The 25502-nt window shown below is 45.6% G+C and overlaps 2 protein-coding genes across 5 annotated transcripts in view; both read right to left on the reverse strand.

Annotated features, from left to right (window-relative positions):
• Positions 1 to 7705, reverse strand: part of CASC3 (CASC3 exon junction complex subunit) — a 17851-nt gene extending 10146 nt beyond the window's left edge. Inside the window, exons 1-3 of one of the 3 annotated variants that reach the window (XM_081805036.1) lie at positions 7417 to 7705; positions 7023 to 7050; positions 6647 to 6684 (exon numbers count right to left, since the gene is read on the reverse strand). In XM_081805036.1, the coding sequence (XP_081661162.1) occupies positions 6647 to 6684; positions 7023 to 7050; positions 7417 to 7647 (297 nt within the window). In that variant the 5' untranslated portion in view covers positions 7648 to 7705. The remainder of the gene's footprint in view (positions 1 to 6646; positions 6685 to 7022; positions 7051 to 7416) is intronic. The other 2 variants (XM_081805035.1, XM_081805037.1) reach the window with 2 other exon arrangements.
• Positions 7706 to 9621: 1916 nt separating this feature from the next.
• On the reverse strand, positions 9622 to 22087 carry MSL1 (MSL complex subunit 1). 2 transcript variants are annotated; one of them, XM_006746184.3, is made up of 9 exons: positions 20678 to 22086; positions 17979 to 18202; positions 16556 to 16938; positions 14597 to 14644; positions 14076 to 14140; positions 13377 to 13444; positions 12814 to 12938; positions 12573 to 12645; positions 9622 to 12185 (listed from the first exon to the last, which is right to left on the reverse strand). In XM_006746184.3, the coding sequence occupies exons 1-9, from the start codon at positions 21443 to 21445 to the stop codon at positions 12095 to 12097; spliced, it is 1845 nt and encodes a 614-aa protein (XP_006746247.1). In that variant the 5' UTR covers positions 21446 to 22086; the 3' UTR covers positions 9622 to 12094. The 2 variants fall into 2 exon arrangements, with proteins under 2 accessions (XP_006746247.1, XP_030872737.1); XM_031016877.2 differs by lacking the exon at positions 14597 to 14644 and having other exon boundaries at positions 20678 to 22087.
• Positions 22088 to 25502: the final 3415 nt, after the last annotated feature.

Genomic DNA, 25502 nt, shown 5'->3' on the forward strand with positions numbered 1-25502 from the left:
GTGGCTTACATCTTTTATATCTATGATACAAATACTCAATTTCCTGTAGCATGAGATCCCCTTAGCCAACAACTCTCTCCAGAATTATATAATTTAGAAATGAAAACCAAGCCCACGTGCTCTCTTGCCTCTCTACTATGCCTCCCCTCTTGGCCACATCAAGATTAGATAATCCTGCTTGTGACAAACTGCTGGGTCTATTCTACAGAGGACCGTCCTTAGGCTATCTTCTGAATAGGGGCCACCAGAAAGGGTCAGGTAATAGAGGGGTGGCTAGTTCTAGGCAGGGAAAAGGAGTAACTAAAGCTCATGCTGAGGGAACTGGCTTTAGAATACTCTCATCTCACAATTCTCTCAGGATTTGGACCTCGGGGGCAGAGCTATAGGCTAGGGGAGGGTAGTAGGTTCAGACATCTAAAGACAAAGAAATGGGTTCAAAAAAGTTGGGTTAGTTCCCACTGTCGGGTTAACAGGTCAAGGTGACAATACCCCTCTGCCACCTGGTAGATATTGTGCACACTGGTCTTATTCTCCTACTGGGTCTGACACTTGACCTCTCATAACTCCAGCCCCAGGCTAATGTCAGGAATGTGATCAAAGAGTCCCACTGTGAGATTCCTGATGAAATAAGAAGCTCTCAAGCTTTAAGTTTCTTCAAACAGAGTGAGGTGTACCCAACCCGCCCAGACAAGCCAATTAACTCCTCTTCCCTGCTCAGCATCCAGGTGTTTCAGCCTCTAAGTGTTCTGGGTGAGGATTCCCAGAGAGGCGATACTGTTGTGAAACTCTCAATTTGAGGGAGACCACACCCACACTGTAAGGATTAAGCCTTTACCCATAGCCTTTTTTTTTTTTTTTAAGATTTTATTTAGTTATTTAAAAGAGAGCAGAGCGAGCAAGAGAGAACACAAGCAGGGATGAGGGGCAGAGGGAGAGGGAGAAGCAGGCTTCCCACTGAGCAGGGAGCCTGATGCGGGGCTCGATCCCAGGACCCTGGGATCATGACCTGAGCTGAAGGCAGATGCTTAACGACTGAGCCACCCAGGCACCCCTCAAATAAATATATTCTTAAAAAAATTTTTTTTAACTCAAAATGGATCAAAAATCTAAATTTAAGAGTTAAAACTATAGAACTCTTTTTTTTTTAAAGATTTTATTTATTTACCTGACACAGAGAGAGCACAAGCAGGGGGAACAGCAGGCAGGGGGAGAGGGAGAAGCAGGCTCCCCGCTGAGCAGGGAGCCCGACACCGGGCTCCATCCCAGGACCCTGCCACTTAACTGCTTAACCAACTGAGCCACCCAGGCACCCAAAAACTATAGAACTCTTATAAGAAAACACAGGAGTTAATCTTCAAGACTCTGGTTTTGGCACGGATTCAGCAAAGCCTTCTTAGATAGGATATCAAAAGCAGGAGCAAAAAGAAAAACCAGATATATTGGACTTTATCAAAACTGAAACCTAACACCATCAAGAAAGTAAAAAGAAAACCCACAGAATGGGGAAAAAAAAGATTTGCAAATCATATATCTGATAAGAACTTGTATCTTGAATATTTTATGAAGAATTCTTACAACTCAATAAAAAGACAATCCAATTAAAAAAAGGACCAAGTATCTGAATAGGCATTTTTTCCAAGGAAGATACACAAATGGCCAATAAGCACAAGGAAATGTTCAACATCATTAGCTGTCAGGGAAATGCAAATTCAAAATGAGGCACCACTTCACACCTACTAGGATGGCTAGAATCAAAAACTCAAGGCAAGACAACTACATGCTGGCGAGTACATAAGGAAATTCCACATATTGCTGTTGGGAATGTAAAATGGTGTAGGTGCTTTGGAAAACAGCTGGGCAGTTCCTCAGAGGATTAAACACAGTTACCATGAGGCACCTGGGTAGCTCAGTGGATCAGGCATCCGACTTAAGCTCAGGTAGTGATCCTGGGATCAGGTCCCACTTCAGGCTCCCCGCTTGGTGGGGAGTCTGCTTGTCCCTCTCCCTCTGCCCCTCCCCCTGCTCATGCTTGCTCGCTCGCTCTCCCAAATAAATAAATAAAAAGTAATCTTTGGGGGAAAAAAAAGATTAAAAAGAAAAAAACACAGTTACTATATGACTTAGCAACTCCATTCCTAGGTACATAGCCAGAGAAATGAAAATATACATCCACACAAGAAGTTGTACACTAATGTTTATAGCAACATTATTCATAATACAAAAAACAGAAACCCAAATGTCCACCAATGAATGAATAAACAAAATGTGGTATACCCATACAATGGAATGTTACTCAGCCATAAAAAGGAATTAAGTATGGATACATGGTACAACAGGGATGAAAACTGTGAAAACATAATGCTAAGTGAAAGAAACCAGTCACAAAAGTCCATATATTATGATTCCATTCATATGAAAGGCCAGGATAGGAAAATTCCTAGACACAAAAAGTAGATGTGTGATTGCTTAGGGACCAGGGAATGAGAATGGAGGAACTGGGGGGCAGGGGGAATAACAGCTAAAGGGTACAAGGTTTCTTTTCAAGGTGATGAAAATGTTCTGAAACTAATCGTGGTAATAGTTGCATGTATCTGTGTATACACAAAAAACCACAGAATTGTACATTTTAAATAAATTGTATGGTTTATAAATCATATCTCAATAAAGCTGGGTTTTTTTTTAAGATTTTACTTTTATTTATTTGACAGAGAGAGACACAGCGAGAGAGAGAGCACAAGCAGGGGGAGGAGCAGAGGGAGAGGGAGAAGCAGGCTCCCTACTGAGCAGGGAGCCCGACTCAGGAGCCCAGAGATCATGACCTGAGCCACAGGCAGACGCTTAACCAACTGAGCCACGCAGGTGTCCCTAGAGTTTACTTTAAAACAAACAAAAATCAAAACAAAAAAACCCCTGCCTTTTACTCCTATTCTTACTTATTCGCTTACCCTCTCATCTCCAACTTAAAGATATCCACTCCTTTGACCCTTCCACCTTCTCCCTATCAGTCTTTTTCCACACTTTCCTCTCTCTTTAGTCTCCATGGCCCATTATTTCAATCACTCCTAGATTCCAATCACCAAGTCCCTTGCCACTCCCCTGTGCCCAGGACTAGATCAACTCAAATGTCTGCTTTTTCTAGGTCTACACCCAGACTATTAATCATCAATGAAGGGGTTTAAAAAAAAAAAAAAAATCACACAACTTCACACATCGGTGCCACCTCCAACCTCAACTGCTTAAACCTCCTTTAGTCTGACAATTCCTCCCCTGATCCTCCCTCCACTAACCTCCCTACTCAGTATCTTTCCTCCTATTTCATAAGGAAAACAAAATGAAGAAGAGAACAGCAGTTTCCTCCCCAGGACCTAAAAAAATATATACTGGGAATATCTAGACAAAAACAGCAAGTGACCAAAAGGGAAAGAAACTAAGTGATTATCAGTCAGTTTTGTTCAAGATAAAATCTTTGGTTCATGTTGTCTTTCCATGGATCTGGAAATACCAATTATTTGCAGGAAATACAAAGGACAGAGGGAGCATGTTGAGTTGTACCATGAGTGAGCGAGCAATCATCAAAATCTTTTCAACAGATAAACTGTATGGAAAAGAAAGGGATGAAAAACTAACCTGCAGACTAAGAGACAGATCAAATTTTAACATGCAAGACTAAACTGTAGTGTATAGGTATATAGTTAGTAACCCAGAAAACTGCAAGCAAGTAATGCATTACTATGAAAGTCAGGACACCAGGCCTTCTTCTCTAATCTGGACCATTGCTGTCCCATACAGCAGCCACTAGCCGCACACGGCTATTGAGTACTTAAAGTGTGGCTTTGCAACTGAAGAACTGAAGTTTTAAGTTTAATTAAATAGCCACATCTAGCTGATGACTACTGTATTGGACAGAGGAGAACTAGACCTCCTTCTTAATTTTCAGACAATATATACTATATATTGCCATTTCAAAGTCCCACAGGTCCCTCAATTTCAAAACATCCAAAACTTAACCCACCGGTGTCCTTCCTGAAATCTCCTGTGTCCCGTTCTTAGTGAATAACATCATTCATCAAATTGGGCATCCTTTTGACTCCTTAATTCACATTCCAGATTCAATCAAGAAGTTCTGGTAGCACCACCTAAACATCTCTCAAATCTGAGTCCTACTGCCCTGTCTCTTCTTTAGGGCACCATCATGTTCCTTGGCTTATCCTAACAACCTCTTAACAGCTCTCCCTGTCCCAAGTCTTGCTTCATCTTCCATACTTAAGGCTTCAGTAGCCTTCTTTCGTTATTACGATAACATCCAAACTCATTTACATACAGAATGGTAAGATGCTAGGGGCGCCTGGGTGGCTCAGTCGTTAAGCATCTGCGTTCGGCTCAGGTCATGATCCCAGGGTCCTGAGATCGAGCCCCGCGTCGGGCTCCCTGCTCTGTGGGAAGCCTGCTTCTCCCTCTCCCAGTCCCCCTGCTTGTGTTCCCTCTCTCACTGTGTCTCTCTCTGTCAAATAAATAAATAAAAATCTTTAAAAAAAAAAAAAAAAAAAGAATGGTAAGATGCTATAAATTCACAATCACCAAACCTCACTGAACACTCCATACTGCCTGACAATCTTTCCAGGGTTTCCATTCTCTAGTGACTACTGCAAACATTCCTCACTCCAAACTTCTCATCTCCCTTTTACTTTTTGTAGATAACTTCATCACTGACTTCAGAGAAAATAAGGCATCTCATAAATCACCACATTCTGTGAATTCCATAACCTAAATAACTTTCAATTCTGTCCACTTCTACTTTCACTGCTACTACTCCACTCCAGGCCACACTTAATGCTTGCCTAGACTTCCATAATAGCTTTAACTAGCTTTCCTGCCTCCAATCTTGCTCCCCTCAGATCAACTATCATTGTAGACAAAATAACTGTTATAAAGTAATAATTCTCAAATTTTACTGTGCATAAACATCAATCTGGGATCTTGTTAACATATAAATGTCTGAGTCTTCCCTCCCTCTGCAAGATCTTATTTCAACAGAACTGGCCAATTGGATTTTCTGATGCAGGTGTTCTTTGGATCTGACAAATCTTTAAAATTTAAGTCTAATCCCTATCACACACTTGTTTAAAACCCTGTTATGCTTTCTCACTTCCTTAGAATAAAATCCAAATACATTTTAATAGGGTTCACAAGGTATTTTAAGATTTGGACTCAGACTCATCACTTAGCACCAGTCACACTAAACTTTTCATATCCTCCAACTTGTCATACAGTCCATCCCTTCAAGACCTTCTTCCCAGACAGTGTTTCCTCTGCTTAGAATACTCTGCCTGGCTCACTCCCACTCACCCTTCAAGTCTCTATTTTAACATCGCATCCCCTAAGCATTTCCAAACAGTTAGTTGGCTGCCCCTGCCATGTGCTCCCGAAACACCCTATGCTTCTGATAGTGTGACACTTACCAAACATTACCATGATTACTTGTCCGTTTCCCCCCAAAATGTAAATTCCAGGAGGGCAGAACCATGTCTGTCTTTTATTCCAGTGCCTAGTACAACTCCTGCACACAGCAGGTACATAATGAAGACAAGGAACAAGTAAACCCCTTCGTATCTGGCCCCTGTTCACTGATTTGCCTTTATTTCTGGTATCCATCCTGTCCCAACAATGTTCCAGCCACACCAAACTACTTTCAATTTTCCAAATAATCAGTCTTCTCTCCTGTGTCTGGACTTTCACAGTAGTTGTTCCCTCTGCCGAAAACATGGCCTGACTAACTGCAACTTATTCTTTCCTGATTGCCTAAGATGGATTCAGTACTCAGCCATTAATACCCTACTTAACCCTATCCCTGGCAGTTGTCACCATGTCCTATGACTGTCTGCATGTTTATCTGACCTCCTAACTCATTCCTAAAGACAGAAATTTTAGTATAGTGTTCACTGTTGCATCTCTAGGACTTAATAGAAATCTAATACGTAGCAACAGTTCTACAAAATTTATAGAATGAACCTTTGATCCATAATCTAATTCCTCCTGTCCATAACCCCATGACCCAAATTCCAGAACTCAGGACTTAATATTCAACAACCCCAGGAAATAAAACAGCCATTCGTATAACATCTCTAGTAGTTCATTCAACCAAAACAAGTAAGGCCACAAAAGCTTGGCTTATGGAAATTTTCTCCTGAACTTAAGAGGGAGAAAGCTCCCTATAAACTCAGGGATGTTTCTGATACAAACCACTCAGAATCCTGCCCTTTTAAGGTTATCAGATACACTTTAAAAAAATATCCAACTAGCTGGTTTCATTCCCTAGACAGCATGAAAGGAACTGTCATCCTGTGAAGGGCTTCAGGATGTTCTCATTCTCCTATTTAGAACCTTATTTTCTTTGGACAGGGTGAAAAGCCAACTATTAACCGTGTTAACATAATGAAACCTGAAAAGGCATGCACCAAACTTCCCTCACTCTAAGTAAACAAGACCTTTTATAACAGTTTCTGAAAAGCATAAATGAAGAATGCACAAGAGAAATAACAAGTAGGTCATGGTACTTTTGAACCACAGGTGTGTGTCCATGTTTTTAAAATATATTTAAAAATTTCCAACCTATAGCCATAGAAAAAAAAGAACCTATCACACTCACTTCAGAGTCTTCTGCACTTTCATAATCCGACAGAACAGCTGAAAGAAAATAGAAATATGTAAAGAAAAAAAATCAACATAAATTATTATAAATATATTTCCTGATTGCTTTTTAAGTCAAACTAAGACTCTCATTCAATTCTAACATCAACCTATCAGAGAGATAAAATTATGGTCCACATTTACAAATGGGAAACAGGGTCGAAGAGTGATCTGCCAAAGATCATACTGCTAAAACGTAAGCTTGTAGGCACTCTGCTACAAAGAGCCACTTTCCGGCACCCTCTCCCAAATCCTTAACAGTCTGAGAGGATGTCAACTGGTGGAAATAGGTGATCTGACTGTACAGTCAAAAAACTTGTCATGATGCTACTCACCATCGCCCTCGATGCCATCTTCACTCTCCTGAAGGAAAGAGGACATAGGTTAGTTCCGTGATTTCCAAAGGGCGGGGAGCTGAAGACTCAACACGAAATGGGTGAACAGGGAGATGAGAAAAGGTACATCTTTAACAAGCAGCGACCAAGGGAGGTCCGGTCTCTTCACTTCCAGCCCCAATTTCTGAATAAACATCCGCTCTTCACGTGCAGCGCCTCTGCCCTTCTCCCAGAAACCCCTAACACCTCCTCCTCCCTTGGGGCTCCGGATGCACACTGCACTATGATAGCTCTCTTCTCTAACACTGTAAGCCCCAGCAGCTACCATCAACTCCCAGCCTCCCCTCACCACCTACACCCCGGCCCCGGGCCCGCCCCACCCGCGCGCACTCACACATTCCGACTCCTCGGCGCTCTTAGACCCCCCGCTCTCCACCCGCCGCAGATGAAGGGCCCCAGCTCGGCCTCCGCGCTGGGAAGGCAAAGAGCCACTGCCACCGCCTCCAGCGCTACCGCTGCAGCTCCCGCCGCCCCGCGCCGGGGAGCCGCCGCTGTCTGAGCCCGAAGCACCAGACTCCTCGTCCTCCGTGTCCTGCGAAGCGCGCTGCCGCCGCCGATCCGCCATCTTACGGAGGACGGCCGCCGACGGCCAGCTCCTTACGCACTGCGCCCGTCGCAGGGGCTGCCGGGAGGCTCGAGAGCTAGTCCCAGCATGCTTCACGTGCGACACTGGCCGCCGCGCTTTTCAGGGGGAGGGGCTAGGGGCGGGGTGGCCGCCCTGCGGCACGTTTGCCGGCGAGCGGGATTACGTAACCGGTGGCGTACGGGGGGCGTGCCGCGACCCCTGTCTTCCCTGGGGTGGGCCCCCGGCGAGGGGAGCTGGGCTCCGGCAGCCGCCTCCGGTTCCTCGCCCAGCCATCTTGGACCTTCCGACTGGAAGGCGCCCACCTGTCACAGCTTCACTGCGGCATTGGGGCTGTTTCATAGTTTTGTTTCCGTTTCTCGTTTCTACCTACGTTTGAAGCCGATCATTTTACTGCGTTCGTTTGCTTGGTAAAATCACGAGTCAAGGTAAACCTCCAAAGCTGTTGTGCTGCATCAGATTTGCCACAGCAGCCCATTTGAAACTAAAGATGAAGGAGGAAGTTGTCTGCAGTGAAGCTCGAGGACTTAGTGTTGCAGCGCTACCATGTTTTTTCTGTTTTCTCATGTCCTCTTCCTTCTTGCATCTTCCCACTGCAGCTATCACTTCTCCCAGAGTGCAGGCTGGTATGATGCTAGACTTAACCAAGATTTTGGAACCGATTTTAAAAAAAAGATGATCATAGGAACCAGCGTTGGTCCAATATCCTGACATGACTCCCTTTTTAAGGGTTACCAGACAGGTAGATGAGGGGAATGCTTTGATTTTGTCAAGACTTTGTCAAAAGCCTTAATTGTCAACAATAAAAAAAAAAAGAAAAGAAAAGGTATATTTTCTTTGGACCATAAGATGTACATTCAAAATGCATAAGCTAAGTTATTAGTGTACCTACAGGAGTGCACATTAATAATATATATCAAACAGAGAAAGGTCACTATTGCATGGCACAGGACAGGATTGCACAGGATTCTGTCCTGTCTAGTATTTTTACAAGTTATATGGCTAAAGATCTGATGTTGACCAAATTTATAGACAATATGAAACTAGAAGGCATTCTGAATGCCTTCATAGATAGATTCAGGATCCAAAAAGATCTCAACTGGTTAAACAAGTGGCCAAATTTGACAACTTCAAAACCCAGCTGCCTGAGTTCAAAATGGAGGATGTATGATTTCATAAGTGTTAGAAAGATCTGGAGGATCTTTTCTATCAGAAGGTAAATTGATGCAAATGAAGCTGCCAAGTTAAGTGTCTAAATAAGGAAAGTGATTATCTGCCACTTTACCTTTCAGCTGTTTGGTCTGGGTTCAATTTTTAAATGAACATGAGCAACTTGTTCACTCAGAAGGAACTGAAAAACTCAAAATCCTCGCTTTTGAGGAACAAGTGTAAGCTCTCTGAATGTTTACCCTGAAGAGAAGATTTGAGATAGCCACAGCAATCTAACTATTCAAGAGACAATGAGAAACAGGAAGAATTGATCTTTTTTCATCACCCTGTAAGGCAAACCAAGAACCAATGGGTTGGAGTTACAAGAAGTTAGATTTTATCAGTGAGGAAGGATTTTCTAACATTTAGGGAAAAATGCATAGAAAAAAATGAAGCGTTGAAGCAGAAGCTGGACTTCATTTGTCTGGAATGTTGTCAAGGGGAAATCATGTATTAGGGGTCAGACTAGATGACCTCTAAAGTCTTTTCAACTATGAGGTTTTATTCATTTAGACACCAGGCACCAAGTATCCTGTCCTAGGATTTGGTTTTTAAAGTTGCCACTTAACTGTATGTGTAAGGGAGAACACAGAACAAAGAGGGATGAAAAACATACGTTGTGCTCATACACAAAAGAGAAAATGGTGTATTTCTCTATTTTGTGAAAATGGATTTCTATTTCTAATCTTCCAATATCTACAGAACTGTTTAATGCTTCCCAATAAATCTAATAAATTGAAGCAGAAGTTCAAAAATTAACAGCCACAATAGTTTATTTACAATTGAACTCTTTATAAGATATTTACAAGACAACCAATTTTACACATCAGAAATGGTATCAAAAGTATGAATTACAACACAGACAACAATATGAAATGGGCATAAAACAAAGCTGAAGTGGACAGACAAGCAATTTCTCTTTTTAATTTATTAACACTAGCTTAACTTTGTTAAAGAAAGAAACAAAGAACTATGTTTTAGGAGAATTGCAGGGCCTTTGTTGAAGATTGAATTTCACAGTGTTGTATCCCATGTAGGGAAAAAATAAGACTTAATTTTCCCCCCACACTCTAACACACTGTAATTTCGCTCTTGGAATTTTGCTAATCTACTCTCCAACCTCCTCAACAAACCTCAACACATCCAAATCAAAGGAGAACTGATCTAGAAGAGGGGACAATAAAATGAGCAGTCCTAGGTAGAGGGAGAACCAAGGAAATAGAATCCACTTAAGTCTGGCCAGATAGCACCTCATGGATTCCTCTTAGTCTAGCTCAAGTTCAGAATCTGGGGAGTCCCCTGGGTAGGGCACAAACACAAAGGTTATATTTGCTAACCCATATCCAAATTAGGAATCCGACAAATGCTGAAAATCAAGAAGAAACAGAGGAATCAAGGAACAACATAAAGAGACACTGATCAGTCTTTTTTCTTCTTGGGCACATTATAAAGGAACATAACATAGGTCAGAGTAGGAAAGCCAAACAGCTTGCCATTTAAAATGATGGAGAACAAAGAAAATCTGGCCCAGTTTTTCTAGAAATCTCCTTCCTCCCCTTAAGGTGTGAGATGAGAGCCCCTAGTGGAATAAGTCCTATTTCTCTCTACACTCTTGCTGCAATGAAGTTCACAGCAGGTTCCCTTGTGGAGAGCCCACTCTCCTAAGCAGATGGAGTTACAAATGAAAACCCATAGCCACACACACACACACACACACACACACACACACACACGGAGAAATAAAAGCAGCAAGATCATCCAAGAATACTACATGTGCTGCCGGAATAATTCCTTCAAAAGTCAAACCCAGGGAGCACAGATCAACATGTCACAAAAATCTTTAGCAGTGGGAGGCCCCTGAGGAACTTTTCTTTTCTTCCCACAATGGTATCCCCATTCTCTCATGCTCCATTGATGGGCCGGCCACACACCCTACATACCTTGGCTTCTCCTCTAAAAGTGCTAATAATCTGGGGACATATTCTCTTCAAGGATAAAAGCCCCTACCTTCTAGGAGATTAGACCCCTACTTGTTTTCACACAATAGTCATGAAGACTAAAGAAAGGCAATTCCTATATATTTAAGACCAGAGGTCTTGGCTCTATTTTCCTTCCAGATAGTTACAGGGATCTTACACTGAGACCAAAGTGGCCTGGAGTGCTGTCCTGAAATTTTTTAACAAAATGGGGGGAAAGGGGGACCAAGATGATACACATACAAATCTATTTTTACAAAGTGAATGGAGAAGCTCATTAGGTACATCCGTTTGTTTCAAGATGTAGACATTTGCCAGCCAAAGGAAGCACATATTTCCACATACACCCCCCACCCTCCCTAAATCTCTATCCCACCACCGAGAGCTCAGCTAAAAGAATAAAGCCCAACTAAGGAATACTTGAGAAGTGATGTGACACAAGGACATCTACACAGGTTCTGGCATGCCATTCTCAAATGTCAACTGCTTTTGTTTAGAGTCATAACTTGCCCAAAACTAACCATCCCCATTCTCTTTTCTAAGGATTTTATTTCTTGAGGAATGGGGGAAGAAATTCAGTTATCCATTAACTAAGAAAATAATCACAGCACAAATTCCTTCCCACATGGCTGTATCACAGAATAGTTTTAAGAGAACAACTGTCTTTTCAGACATTTATCTGCCAACTTTTCAATCTCTTTTCTACCCTGTGAAGATGACTTGCTTCATCACTTCACTTTTTATTCCTCATCTGGTCCTTAAGCTCATGGTGAGGTTTTTTGTTTGTTTTGTTTTAGGGTAAACACCACTATACTCAAACTCTAAGGAAAGGGTATACCAGGGCGAGAAGAGTGCCATGCAGGCACGACTCTATAGGCAGGGGTTGCTTCATCTTCCACAAGTCTAACGAAGAGAGCCCTTTTACCCCTTTAACGTAGGCAAATGTAGAGAAGCAGACCCCTGAGGCTTCTGGATCTGCCATCCTATAGATTTAGCTTGAGAGCTCATTTCCCCAAAAAGGGAAAAGAAATCCCAATCACCCTCCATAATTCACAATTAGCCCAATGAAAGAGTTTTTGCGAAATCAGAGTGATGAAAACAAAACAAGATCAAGGGAGTATGGAAGGGCATTATCAGCGAACAATAACATACATGAGGACATAGGTCACACATACAGGTCTCTGCCATTCTCTGGGAAATGGCGTGCTACAACTATCTGAAGACAGAGGTTCTTGCCAGTTCAGCTATTTCCTACACGTCCGGTGAGGTGTTTGCTTCTTCTGGATCTCCAACCTGCATCGGCTACGCTCATCCAACCAGGGCAGCTCAAAATTCCTGGCAAAAAAAAGGTAAGGAAATCAACTTGGAAGACTAGAAGGGATTCAGTGTGGACCAAAGATTAACTCTAAAAAAGATACTATGCCCCTCACCACTCCTAACCCTGACTCTCAAGTTCTAAATTTAGAATGTCTTTGCTGTCCCAAAGCCAGAGAAACAGTGTGCTATTAAAGTGACTAAATAATCTCTTTCTAACTCAAAAAGCAATCCTTCTAATTATTTTATCACTCCAATGCTAGTTGCCCAGATAGCCTCACTTCTGTCAAAGAGCCATGGCTATCCCTAAGCCACCTGTTCTACCTTATTATCTAGGCCTTCATGAGGTCTAAAAAGAAGGTAAAGTGCAGGCTACCTGAGAAGGGGGGGGGGATCCTTTATACTTACTGCGGAGTTAATTTGGGTAATGGTCGTCCAAATGCTACAACAGGCAAGAAGGGGGTAATCATCAAACTTTCAACTATGGGAGAAAGCCAAATGGGACCTTGTTAGTGACATAGAGGGGAAATGTCTAGCAACTACACCTGCTCCAAAATGCTGTTCATTCATTCAGAGCAAGTTGTACCCTGGAGCCTTGCACCCTTTTCCTTCTTTGAAAAACCTACTTTCTTAGATAGACAAAACTTACCGTCATCTGGCTCAGGGAAAAATGAGGTAACCTCAGGCTCAGATTCCTGAATTCCTTTCTTTTTATACATTCTGAGCTGCAGTCGTTGTAAAATTCTTTGTTCCCTGATCCTCTGAATATCCCATCTGGGAAAAACAAACCAGACAAAACAAAGAAACAAACCCAATATTACTGAAAACCTGCTCTATAAAAGCAGCTAACACAGTCCAGACACTAGGGAGACCTGTGCTGACTCTTCTTAATGGGGTGGGGAGGGTGGGGGGTGGTAAGTAAACTGTGGTAAAGTGAACTGTCTGCCTGGTCAGGAAAGAGCTCTTTAGGTCTAGCAGTCCCAATCACGTGTTGATGTTCCACAGAGAGTGGAACTGAGGAAGGGCATACACAAAGAAAAAGAAGCCAAACATCTTTACTTGTAACAACTACCACTTCAAACTAAGATACTCAACCAATTGGGATGGCAGTAATTTAAGAGTGTTAAGGGCTCCAGGGCTTTTCACAGCATGGATGAGAGAGGTTAGGGTCCCAGGGCTCAGCTGTTCCAGGATGTGTATCTCTCGCCTCACCTTTTCCTTCTCTTCTCATCCAGCTCCAGTTTTGCATGCCGCTTTGAAAACACACTGTCATCCAGGTTCTGTGTAAAGAACAGCAGCTGATAAACTATTTATCACCACATGACACATGTATATGCAAACTCATTTCCAGGTTCCAGGAATGTAAAATCTTTTCCCTGCAGGTCCCACCTGAGTTTGTGAGTTCTATGGATGTCATGGGAACCTCCTAGTAACAGAATCCAAAACACATACTCTTCTCCCCACACCCACCTTTGTAGACTGTCCGAACTTTGGAATTATGTCCTCAACTTTCCAAGGTGAAAATCATGTCAAACTGAAACAACCCTTGAGACCGCCATAAATCCTCCCTACCTCCATGCTTTGCGAGAGTCTGAGTTTTAAGAGTCAAATAAGTTTGGAATATGTAATTTTGTTGCTGAGTGGCACATTCTAACTTTTCTACTTAGCATGAAATTTCATTTTGTTTTGAACACTACCTAGCGATTTATTTTTGAATAAATCATTTAGTCACTCTGAAACTCAGTTTTCTCTTCTATATAAACAAGAGCAGGGCTAGATAATCGCTCAAGTTTCCTTCTGGCTTTAAGAGTTATTTAACCCATCCATCCCGTTACTAGGACACATTCAAGTTAAACCTCCGTTTCTACCCTGTCCCTCACTCCCCTCTGCTGACAGGTCTTGGGTACCTACCTCCAAAAGGTCTGAAGGATTTGGGTCCCTTAGAGGCTCTACTGAGTGGTCCCTCCAAGAAGGAACTGAAAAAAAAAAAAGAAAGAAAAAGAAAGGGAGGAGGGGTGGAACCACCCTTAAATCCAAAGTCACACAACCCTCCTACTATTCACTAGGACAAGAGGTCTCTCCCCAGATTGGACAAAGTTACCAAGTGATAGGAATCCATTCTATGGCCTCACCTGAAGCCATATTCAGTGTCCTCGCTATGGTATAAAAGAACCTAAAATGCCATTGCAGTCTGCCAAACACAGGATCACAAAAAACCCTAAGCCAATACCTGACAATTCATATAATTGATGCTACTGCAGTTCCTGAAAAACAACTGAAATTTGTAGTCATTTTGAAGTCTATAGTGTAATCATACACCAAGGAATCTCACTCTCCCACATCCAGCTGATGGGGAACGCAGCTCCCAACCATCCACCATCCCACCGACCCCCCACCCCAGGCCCAGCCAGCACAGTTCCTATTCTACTCACCAGCCAAGACTGAAGTTTCTCCTGCAACACTTGATGGCATCAGATACCCTAAATAATGCAGGAAAGAAGAATCATCTCAGTGTAAAAAGAAAAAAAGCCCATACCCAAAATGGAGGAAAGGATCATCACTGAAGTTCTCACTAGGAAGCCATTTTGGTTTTTTTGAGTTGTTCTTTTGAGAATTTCTCTCTGGGGGAGGGGAAGAGGGAACAACAGACAAAAGAAAAGAAAATAAGCCCACCACTTTTTTTTTTACACTGAGACGACTTCTTTTCTTCATTATTTAGGGTGGTTTCCCTGCAACAGTTGATGGCCAAGGATATCAAACCTTAAACTCAGAACATGGCAGGTGAGTAAAAGTTGACCCTATTTTTCAAATAAAAGATCAGTGTTCTCAAAACTTACATATGTAGTCTTCTTAAACAGCTCCCTCCTCCCTCCAAACAAACTACCTTGCTGGTCCAGCCTGAACAACATGCACAAAGACTTTGGCTTCCTTAGAACAAGCCATTGAGCTTCCTCTTGAGATAGGGGCATCAAGAATAAGGATTCACACGTTTATTCACAACTCAGGCTCCTCAAAGGGCTGGGATTCCCCCCAGTCGGACTCTTTCTGTACTGCTATGCCCACAATCTCAGAGGTGTTTGGAATTTTCTGTACTAGGGCAGAGAGGGTTTTCAAAACAGCCAGTCAAACAGAACAGCTCTGGACCAAGCCATTTCCCAATCCCGGATGGGAAGTTGCTTCACAGTTTCTCTTAAGTTGTTACACAGCATTGCCATGGCAGCAAGAAGGTTAACCATTAAGGATGAACCTGTTCAACTGACTGAACCAACAAAAAAACCTGAACCTAGATCAGGATCCTGGTCTAGCTCATGTACTCAAGTGTGAGGCCTAATGAATTTTAGATAGTTAAGAAGAGTAATCTATCTTCCCCACTTAATTTTGTCACCAGAACAGCCAAACAAAGCCTGGAGAATGCTCTCGTCTTATTGGAATGGATTCCCATCCCCACCCCTGCTAGGGCAAGACACAGTGGTAGAAACTTGGGGCTGTGGCTCTCTTCAAGAAGACTTCCCCCACCATCACCCCGGAGCGCCCGCAGTGACTGTCACAGACTAACATTACACAATTGAAGGCACATTGCAGTTACTGGTTGATGTAGGAGATAGGGTAGCATTTCTGTGTGGAAGCCATAAAGAAAAAAAAGGGAATGAAGACCAAGGTCCCACACCCCACACCCTCCCCAAGCAGCTCAGATATCCCAAGATAGTCCTTATTGTTTGAAAAATAGTTTGTAGACCATTTTATTTAAATATATGAACAACCAATGGGCTACTGCAATCCAAGTAAACTCTTCACATTTAGAACCTTTGTGAAGTATAGTAAGATAAAGTAAGACTGTTGGTCTTTGGCAGATTCCTCCTGCCCCCCAGACCGGGACATAGAGATACAGATAAATGTTTATATAGTTAAAGAGCGGAGGCCCAGGTGAAATTCCCCACCCCAAGCTGGCTCCCCAACCCAAAAATTACCATTGGCCCCTGAGAACACCCAAAGACCACCCTCCCAGGTTTCACACAATATCAATTGCAGGAACAGTCGTGCATGGCAAAGTATAAGTTCTATGCATTTCACAGCACAGAAAACCCTTCTTTCAGAGGGCATGCAAGTTGCCGGAGATTACACCCCCGAGTCTGGTGCTCTTGTGATGAGCAACTTACTGGCAAACACATCTCCCAGTGTTGTAAGCAGGCAAATACATTGAGCACATTTTGCTGTAATTCCATCTATTTGCAATGCCTGCACAGTGTCTGTCTCTGGCTGTTAACTTACTCATTCTTGACAGAACTCTGCTTTATTGATTGCACTTTTTTAAAAATGCCAAAGGCATTTTCACACTTGTTAGCTTGACCGCCACCACTAGGGTATAAGAGCAAGTGTTCTCTATGCCTTACTTGCTACAGTCTCCTCCTTCTTTGGAGAGGATTCCCGTAATGGTAACGGTGATGGGGGAGGCTGGTGCCAACGACACAAATACATTTCTGTGGTGGAAAGGTACGGCAAATCTTCTATCTCACTTGAGAAGGCTTTCTCCTTGGGGTGGGTGCTGGGTCCCTTCTGGGGAGTGGAGAGTCTTGGCGGGGTGTCCACTGAAGACCGGGGCTTTTCTGGAGTTTCTTGGCTCCTCAATTCACGTTTACAAACAGTTTCAGATAAGGAACCACAGGGTTCCTCTTTAATGGGAGAGTGCTTAGGAGTTTTTGTTTTGACTTTTGAAAATTCAGGAGCCAGCTTTTTAACAGGAATCTTTCTTTCTGTACTTCCAAATGGGGATTTCCTATTAGATAGGGAAGAAAACATTATAAAATGTATTGACTCTTGAATAAAATCTGATTTGATTACATTTGGGGGCAAGAGAACAAACAAGTTCAGGTATCTAAATACCTAAACATCTGATTCAGTTGGCAGTCACGAGCAGGAACGGCCTCATGCTTACCAGTATTTAGAACAGGCCCTCAGTTAAGTGTTTGTTGAACAAATCAGTTTCCATGCTTAAGAACCTCTAATTGCATCTTATTGCCCACTAAATCTAAAAAGGTTCCTATTTTATTCAAGACCCTTTAGCTAACATTAGGTGCCACTACTCTGTGGCCTATTTCATTCCTGTCAACCAGAGACCAGTCTCTTATTTTTTGCCCCAATTCTATACCATGTTAATTACAATCTATTTCTTTTTTCTTGCTATCTGCTGGCTTTCTCCCACCAATCTCCTCCCCCCCACCACTATTCCTAGAATGCCACTTCCTTTCCTTTTTACCAACCTAAATTCTATACTTCTTTTTCAAGATCCATCTCCTCCTTAAAGTTTCACTATTCTACCTCAGAATAATCTTTAATGTCTCTGAATCTTACAAAACTTAGTTTATATCACTGTTGTCTACTTTCATATTTTATTGCCATTGAATTCCGAGTTTGCAAAACGTATGCCACCTTCACAGCTAGACTGACATCTCTTTGGGTCCAAGGATGGTCAGACCTTACTTCTTTGTCCACTACTACCTAACACAATGAAGGAATTTAACACTTCCTAACTTGAAGTGAACTGCCATAATTTTAAGAAACTCAGCTGTCACATTTGTTGCCCATTCTCTTTATGATGTACTCCACATTCTGTAATTACTACTCTGACCAAAATGTTCCCAACAGATTTTTATAGCCTGCAAGAATGTTTCAAGATAGTTTCTCAGCATGGAAGACCTCATAATTCAGGATATGGTTGTATTAAAACCAATTCATAAATCCCAATCCCCTACTCTCAGTCACTGGAAACACATGTCCTCATCATGTTCAGACAGTGTAACAAAGTTATCAGCACACCTTTTGTGTCCCTTTCCACTCCGCCCACAAGAGAAAGGCTTGGGAGGCAGAGTCTGGGATGTCTCGGAAAGCTCCGGCTGGCACTCCAGTTTAATTTTCTCGGATAGCTCCGTTTCCTCTCTCTCTTCAGTTTCATAGCCCTGAAACAGCTTGTGCCTTTCTTTCTCGTTATCCTTCTTTACCAGCTGCATCCGCCTTTCCATACGTTCAATCCGAGCAAGGAGCTAAAAGAGAGAGTGCCAAAATGCAGACTTAAAACACAAAAAATTACACCCAGGTACTTAGCCCCATTTAGGCATCAGTATGGCCTTCTGCCTCTTTCCATGGGTCATAGCAATTCAACTTATTTTTAACAGACAGGCATGAATCTGAATAGTTTTCCTTAAACGCAATAGAGAAGACAAGGTACTCTGCTTAATTTTAGGGCTAACCTAGTTGAGGAGGGGTATGGGGGAATTTGTAGTTCATTCTTTTGAAAGAAGATCCTCTTCTCTGGGAGGGGCCACAGCATGCCTTTCAAATGGCATGGTCTCTCTACTGCTAACCATGTGGCTCCAAGTCAGTTTGGGAGTTTCCAGAATTAACCTTATGTTCTTTTAGGAGGCCCTAAGTTTCTCCAAATCCTGTCCTCTCTACTTTCACTCCAAAATGCTATACACAAGGGCAAAGTCCAAACGGTATACTGAGAAGGAATTAAAAGCTCACAGTCACAGTGCCACGAGGGATTGCAGTGTTATTTGAAAGGGGTGTGCAGGGCATTGAAACAATGAACACTCAATCTGGAAGAATTGTAATAGTAACCAGTACCCATAATCCCACTGATCATGAAATATGCATGTTTCTTTGCATTTGAGATAACAGGAAAAAAATCTACCTATTTATCTAAATATTAATTAAACCAAAGTCTTTTAACTTTAATTAAAGGAGAACTACATAATCAAACAAAAAATGGACGTCTATTATCATTGAAAACTTCACATTAGAATGTTCTGAGAAAAGGTGCCAACTATGCTATTTAAAACACTATAGTAAGAATTTTATTTGGGTAGATGGCAATATTAATGTTGTCTTCATTATACCTACTTAGCTGCAGAGATTTCAGTAGAGGCCAAACAACAACTGGAATAAGAGAAACAAGCTTAAGCAATGCTAAGACTGCAATACACAACAAAAACGGTGAATGCCAAGTTCAGACTGATACTCTATCCTTAACTCACCCCACTTTTCCTGCCTAGGAAAGTCTGCAAAGGGGCCATTACCTCAGGAACTGGGCAGAAACCTCCAAATCAGCAGAGAGCCCCCCTGTCAGCCATACTCTCATTTCATCTTCTGTTTTGATTCACAGCCTTAACATTACTTAACTATGGTTTGTGGGTGACATTTCCTTAATTTCTTCTCCTTCACTGGTCCTTCTCTTCCCGCCCCCCCCCCATGTAAGGATATGATGTGTTGTAATTACAGTACCATCACACCCCTAGACTGCAGTACAGTAGCTGAGCAGTGCCACCTCCATGTTGAGTAACTTCCACAAATCAACACCATGAGATATTTTGATGAGACCTGCCCCAGCTCCCATTCCACCTTGCAGAATGCATTCTCCAATAAAACAGCCGATGCCTGATGCGATTCATTTGTAAAGCAAACAAAATGAATAGTCCTCTGCTCCCTTGCTCAGCCCTTGGCGCACACAACGCCAGAGAGAGAGAGAGAGAGAGAGAGAAAGAGAGAGAGAGAGAGAGAGACTGCTGCAGGCTGAACACAACAATTGTAGAAACCACGTTTATTTTTAGGCAGCTGTAAGGTATGCTAGCACAGTAATACCCCACCACCACCACACACACACAGCTTTCCTGATATCTGGAAGAGTATGTTTTAACGCATAAGGTGCTCTTGACTACTGCTGCAGTGAAAACAAGCCTATATAGTCATGCTCCTCAGAAGTAAAAATAAGTAATAAATTACTGCCCTACTATCTTAAGATTCTAAAAATTGGGATTTTCTGGGGAGGGGGTCTACGTAATACATTTAACAAACTTCCTTTCCCCTGATGCCTTAAAATCTACCAGCCCTTCCACACTACGCTGATACAAGGGAGCTGGTCAGTGGGTCATGTTTTATAACTAAGATTCTTATTCAAAACTGTCTGAAATCAAAGGCAGTGATTCTCTTCATATCATTTAAGAAAACTAAAATAGGATCTCACTGTGAATCACCTCTACCTCTCTGCCAATTAGAAGGCCTACTGCCCTCCTATCTAAAGATTTTCCAGCAGTGCAACAGCTGCTCTGTCCCTCTCCTCTAAGAATGCATTTCTAATGCACAATCTCTTTCATTCAACCCCTTCCATAAAGCCACCACATATGCATCCCACCTTTGCATTTTCAACCCCTTCACAAATGAGATCTTTTCCCACTCTCCACGTCTTTCCCACAAGTCTGGGGCTGTCATTTTAAATTAACCCTTTGGCACCTGAAGCCTCCCCTCCCCCTCCCACTGGGAGGTTGCCCTTTAACCCTTCCCTCCAACCCAACGTGTCTGTGAGCCTGGTTCCCAAGGACCCGACACTTAAGATACTCCTTCGCTGGTGGCCAACCTCCTTACCCCTAACCAAGGGATACCTTAACCTCCTACAGCCCCCTTCCCCCGAGCATGCGCACAACTCGCTCGTCGTCCCGAACGCAGATTAACCCCTCCCGTACCGTGTCTCTCTCTGACTTCAGCTCCTCGATCTCCTTTTCCTTGGCCTGCAGCTGCTGCTGCTGCTGTTCGATGAGGTCCAATTGCAGCAGAAGGATCTGTTTGAGGCAGGCGGCCTGACTGGAGGCTCCCGAGCCGCCGCCACCCCCGAGAGGGCTCTTCCTCATACTCTTCCATCTGCCCTCGCTGGCCGCCAGGGTCCCGGCGGTGGCGGTGGGCGCGAGGGGTGGCGGCCCCGGCAGAGGTAGTGGTGGGGGTCCCGCCGGGTCCGAGGCGGTGGCAGCTGGGGGAGCCGCCCCACCCTTGTCCCCAGCCCAGGGCGTAGGCTCTTTGGCCGCCGCCACGAGAGAGCCCGTCTGAATGGGCAGCACCGCCTGATACTTGGGTCGGGGACTGCAGCCGGCTCCCGCGGCCGCTGGCTCCCCCCCAATGCCGGCTTGTTTGGTGGCCGGGGGCGGACAGGGCAAGGGCACCGAGCCGCCCCAGCTCTCTTCCTGCTGCCCGGGGGCCGCCCCGGCCGGGAGTAACAAGCCCCGGCCCTTGCCGCCGCAGCCGGCCGGGGAGGGCGCGGGGCTCCCGCCCTGGGAGGAGGCCAGCGGGGGCCCCGGCTCCTTGAGCTTACGGTGCCGGGGGAGGAAGTGGGCTTCGGCCGCCCCGGGCTCGTCCTCGGGCCCGCCCAGCGCCGCAGCCCGCTCGTAGTCCAGTCGCTGCTCAGGGTTGCCGCCGGCAGGGGCCGCGGCCGCCTTGAACACTGCGGATCTCATGGTCATAGTGGTCCGGAGCAGCGCCGGGGACCGAGACGGAGGAGGGGGTGGGGAAGGGGCGAGGTGTGGGGGGTCGAGGACGGAGGAGGGGGAGGGGAGTTTGGCGGGCTCGCCTCAGCAGCGCGGCAGCAGGCCTCGGCTAGCGCGGCTCCTCCGGGGCCCGGGCGCCATCCCGCCGGCGTGCGGAGAAGTGGAGGCCGCGGCTGAGGCCCGCCGCCGGCCCATGGGGGCCTCGCCGCCGCCTCTGCTGCCGCCGCCGCCGCCTTCGCCTCAGAGGCAGGAGCTCGCACCCAGCCGCCCCCGAGCTCATCCCCGGAGCTCGCTTCGGCCCCCCCTGGCCCGGCCGGGCCCGCCTCGTCTCCCCACCCCACACCCCCCCTTCCCCGCCCCGGCCCCCCGCCCCGGAGCTCGCCTCAGCCGCCCCGAGCCTCCATTTTCCCCCCGCTCCTCCTCAGGAGGGGGTGGGAGGGATGGGTCCGCCCAAAGCCCTCCTACTCCGGGAGGGGGTCTGTCGCCTCCCCTGGGGGTCTCCGCGGCTCGGGGTCCCCCTCCCCCACAGTCACCCCCGGCGCCTCAGCGTTTCCCTTTAAAAAAACGGAGCCGCTCGCAGCCGCCACCGCCGCAGCCGCCGCTGACCGGAGGGCGCATGCGCCGGGCGGGGAGCGGGCGGGAGCGAACCGGGAGCGGAGAGGAGGGAGGCGGGCCGCGCTATTGTGAAAGGGGCCGCCGCCGCCTCGAGGGGGGCGGGGAGGGGGCTGCGGGGGCCCTGGGCGCTGGGGGCCGGCGAGGGGAGGCCGGGGATGAGGGGCGAGGACCGAGACGCCCGCGGAGGAGCGGGGCGAAGGTGGGCTGCCGAGGGAGGGGCGAGCCGGGGGAGGGTCGGGAGGAGGGAAGAAAGGGCGAGGGCGGCGACGGGCAGATGGGGAATGCGGAGGCTCGCCGGGAAAAAGGAACGTGAGAGAATGGAGCGGAGAGGAGGGCAGGGGGCTTCAGGAGGCAGACGCGCCCTTAGGGGCAATGGACCGAGCGCTCCACGTACCCGGCCTGCGCTGGGCGGCCCCTTCCCCCAGCACCTTGGCAGCCCGCCCGGCCCTCGCCGGAGGGGCCCCGCTGCCCCCGCAGCCCCGCAAGCCTCCTGGACCAGAGTCAGGATTCGGGCTCCTGTCTGAGCCTGTGGGTGTTTCCTGGGGGTAGAATTCTAACTCCTCCACCCGCTCCACTCCCCAGCAGCCCCACTCTGGTCTGGGAGAGAATGAAGTTCTTTGTCTCTGAGGGATCCAGACCAGAAACGGAGGGACCTCTGGTTCCCAGAGGGAGGAAAATCCATGATGTCTGCTGCCTAGGGAGTTCTTGCCACAACCTCCCTGGAATGAAGTATTGCCAACTACCAACAGTTATTTCCCAACGGCTATCTCCCCAGCCTTCTTAAGTCACTTCTAGTATCTGCTGGAGGTTCATGAAGGGTCGCAGCAAAAAGAAAACCTCGGAAGGGATTTTTATCACTTTTTTAAAAAGTTTATTTAGTTTTTAGTAGTCTACATCCACCGTGGGGCTCGAACTCACGACCCCGAGATCAAGAGTCACCTGCGCCTCCGCCATATTCAGCCAGGCGCCCCAGAGATTTTTATCTTTATTGGGAATAGGAATACTTGAGGTATTCTCTTATGCGGAGCACTTCTTCCAATCTCTCAATGTTCATTGTGTGTGTGTGTGTGTGTCTCAATTTCCATGCAACTTCAGCCAACAAGTCCTCAGTTCCTCCTGGAAAAACTTTTAAATAGTTTTAATTGTTTTTCTTTTCTGTTGAGGTGTATTTTTTTCAATCCATATGAAGATGGAGATGACTAACATTCTTTGGCCTAATGTGAAAACCACTGATTAAAACTGTGTCTTGGGGCGCCTGGGTGGCTCAGTCCTTGGGCGTCTGCCTTTGGCTCGAGTCGTGGTCCCGGGGTCCTGGGATCGAGCCCCTCATTGGGCTCCCTGCTCAGCGGGAAGCCTGCTTCTCCCTCTCCCACTCCCCCTGCTTGTGTTCCCTCTCTCGGTATGTCTCTCTCTGTCAAGTAAATAAAATCTTTAAAAAACAAAACTGTGTCTTGGCCTTGTGGGCCCAAAGCATAAACCCCTGGAAATGTTAAACTAGTGGGTGTGATGTGTTAAGCCAAGAGGACCCCAGCCCTCTTCTACCAGACAGTATGGCCTAAGACCTGCAAGGGAGGTATTGGGGTTAGGGATACCAATAAAGGGGGTGGTGGGAGGCACATGGAATACGGTGGTCTCTTTCAGTGTCAAGACTTTCAATATCATCTCTACACTGACAACTTCCAAATTTATATTTTCTTCCTGGAATCATCCCCTAATTCCAAAATTGTATAGCCACTCGCCTAGGAGACATACCACTTGGATGTCTAGTCGGTATTTCAAACTTAGATCTAAAATTGCACTCCTGTGGGGCGCCTGGGTGGCTCAGTTGGTTAAGCGACTGCCTTCGGCTCGGGTCATGATCCTGGAGTCCCGGAATTGAGTCCCACATCGGGCTCCCTGCTCAGCGAAGAGCCTGTTTCTCCCTCTGACCCTCCCCCCCTCTCATGTACTCTCTCTCATTCTTGCTCTCTCAAATAAATAAATCTTTAAAATTGCACTCCTGAATTTCCCTCACCCAAATTCTGCTTCTACAGCCTTCTGCCCTCTCTCTCTCACCCTATATCCAGTCAATTTCCAATCCCATTGGCCTTCAAATTATATATCCAGAATCCCACACCTTCACACACCTCCACAACTTCCACCTTGGTCTAAGTCATATAGTCCTATTGCACTTTTTTATTGCTGTAACCTTGTAATTAGTCTCTCAGTTTCAACCTTTGCCTTCCCCCACTTAAGTCTGTTCTCAACATAGCAGCCTTGGTGATCCTGATAAGATGTGAGTGAGATCATGTTCTTTATCTGCTCAAAACCCTCTCGTGGCTTCCCATCTTACCTGGAGGAAAAACAAAATCATCATTATAGCCCATAGGATCTGGCCCCCTGGTACTGCTCTCTGACTTTGCTATTCTTCTCCTCCTTATTCACTACCTCACTACCCTCCTGCCACACTTGCCTCTTTGCTGTCCTTCAAACACACCTGGTATGTGTCTGCTCAGGTCCTTTCACTTGCTATTCCCTTTAGTTGGATCACTCTTTGCAATATTCACATGCCCTCCTCTCTAGTGATATTCAGTTCATTTTTTTAAAGATTTTATTTATTTGACAGAGACAGCGAGAGAGGGAATACAAGCAGGGGGAGTAGGAGAGGGAGAAGCAGGCTTCCAGCTGAGCGGGGAGTTCAATGCGGGGCTCGATCCCAGGACCCTGGGATCATGACCTGAGCCAAAGGCAGACACTTAACCGACTGAGCCACCCAGGAGCCCCAGCAGTCTGTGTTTTAACAAGCCCTCCAAGTGATTCTGATGCCCCTCGAGTTTGAAAAGTTTCCAGAATTGGCCAACCTATTTTTTTTTAGACTTTTTTTGGGGGGGCTCCATCTCACAACCGCAAGATCACGACATGAGCCAAAACGAAGAGTTGGACACTCAAACAAACTGTGCCACCCACGTGTCCCTTGATTTTTTTTGTAAGTAATCTCTACACCCAACATGGGACTTGAACTCACAACCCTGAGAAATCAAGAGTTGCTTGCTCCACCTACTGGGCCAGCCAGGCGCCCTTTGGCCAATCTATTCTTAAAGTGTTTTTTTTTTTTTTTTTTTATTGAGAGAGACAGAGAGAGAGCATGAGAGAGAGGAGGGTCAGAGAGAGAAGCAGACCCCCTGCTGAGCAGGGAGCCCGATGCGGGACTCGATCCCGGGACTCGATCCCAGGACTCCAGGATCATGACCTGAGCCGAAGGCAGTCGCTTAACCAACTGAGCCACCCAGGCGCCCCTGGCCAATCTATTCTTAAAGGGCCAGACAGTAAATACTTTAGGCTTTGACAGCCATGTGTCTCTTGCACTATTAAACTCTGCTATTGGGGCGCCTGGGTGGCTCAGTTGGTTAAGCGATTGCCTTCGGCTCAGGTCATGATC

Source organism: Leptonychotes weddellii, chromosome 15 (genome assembly GCF_054177405.1).
Source record: "Leptonychotes weddellii isolate Sample4059 chromosome 15, ASM5417740v2, whole genome shotgun sequence".
In the NCBI taxonomy this organism is placed as follows: domain Eukaryota; kingdom Metazoa; phylum Chordata; class Mammalia; order Carnivora; family Phocidae; genus Leptonychotes; species Leptonychotes weddellii.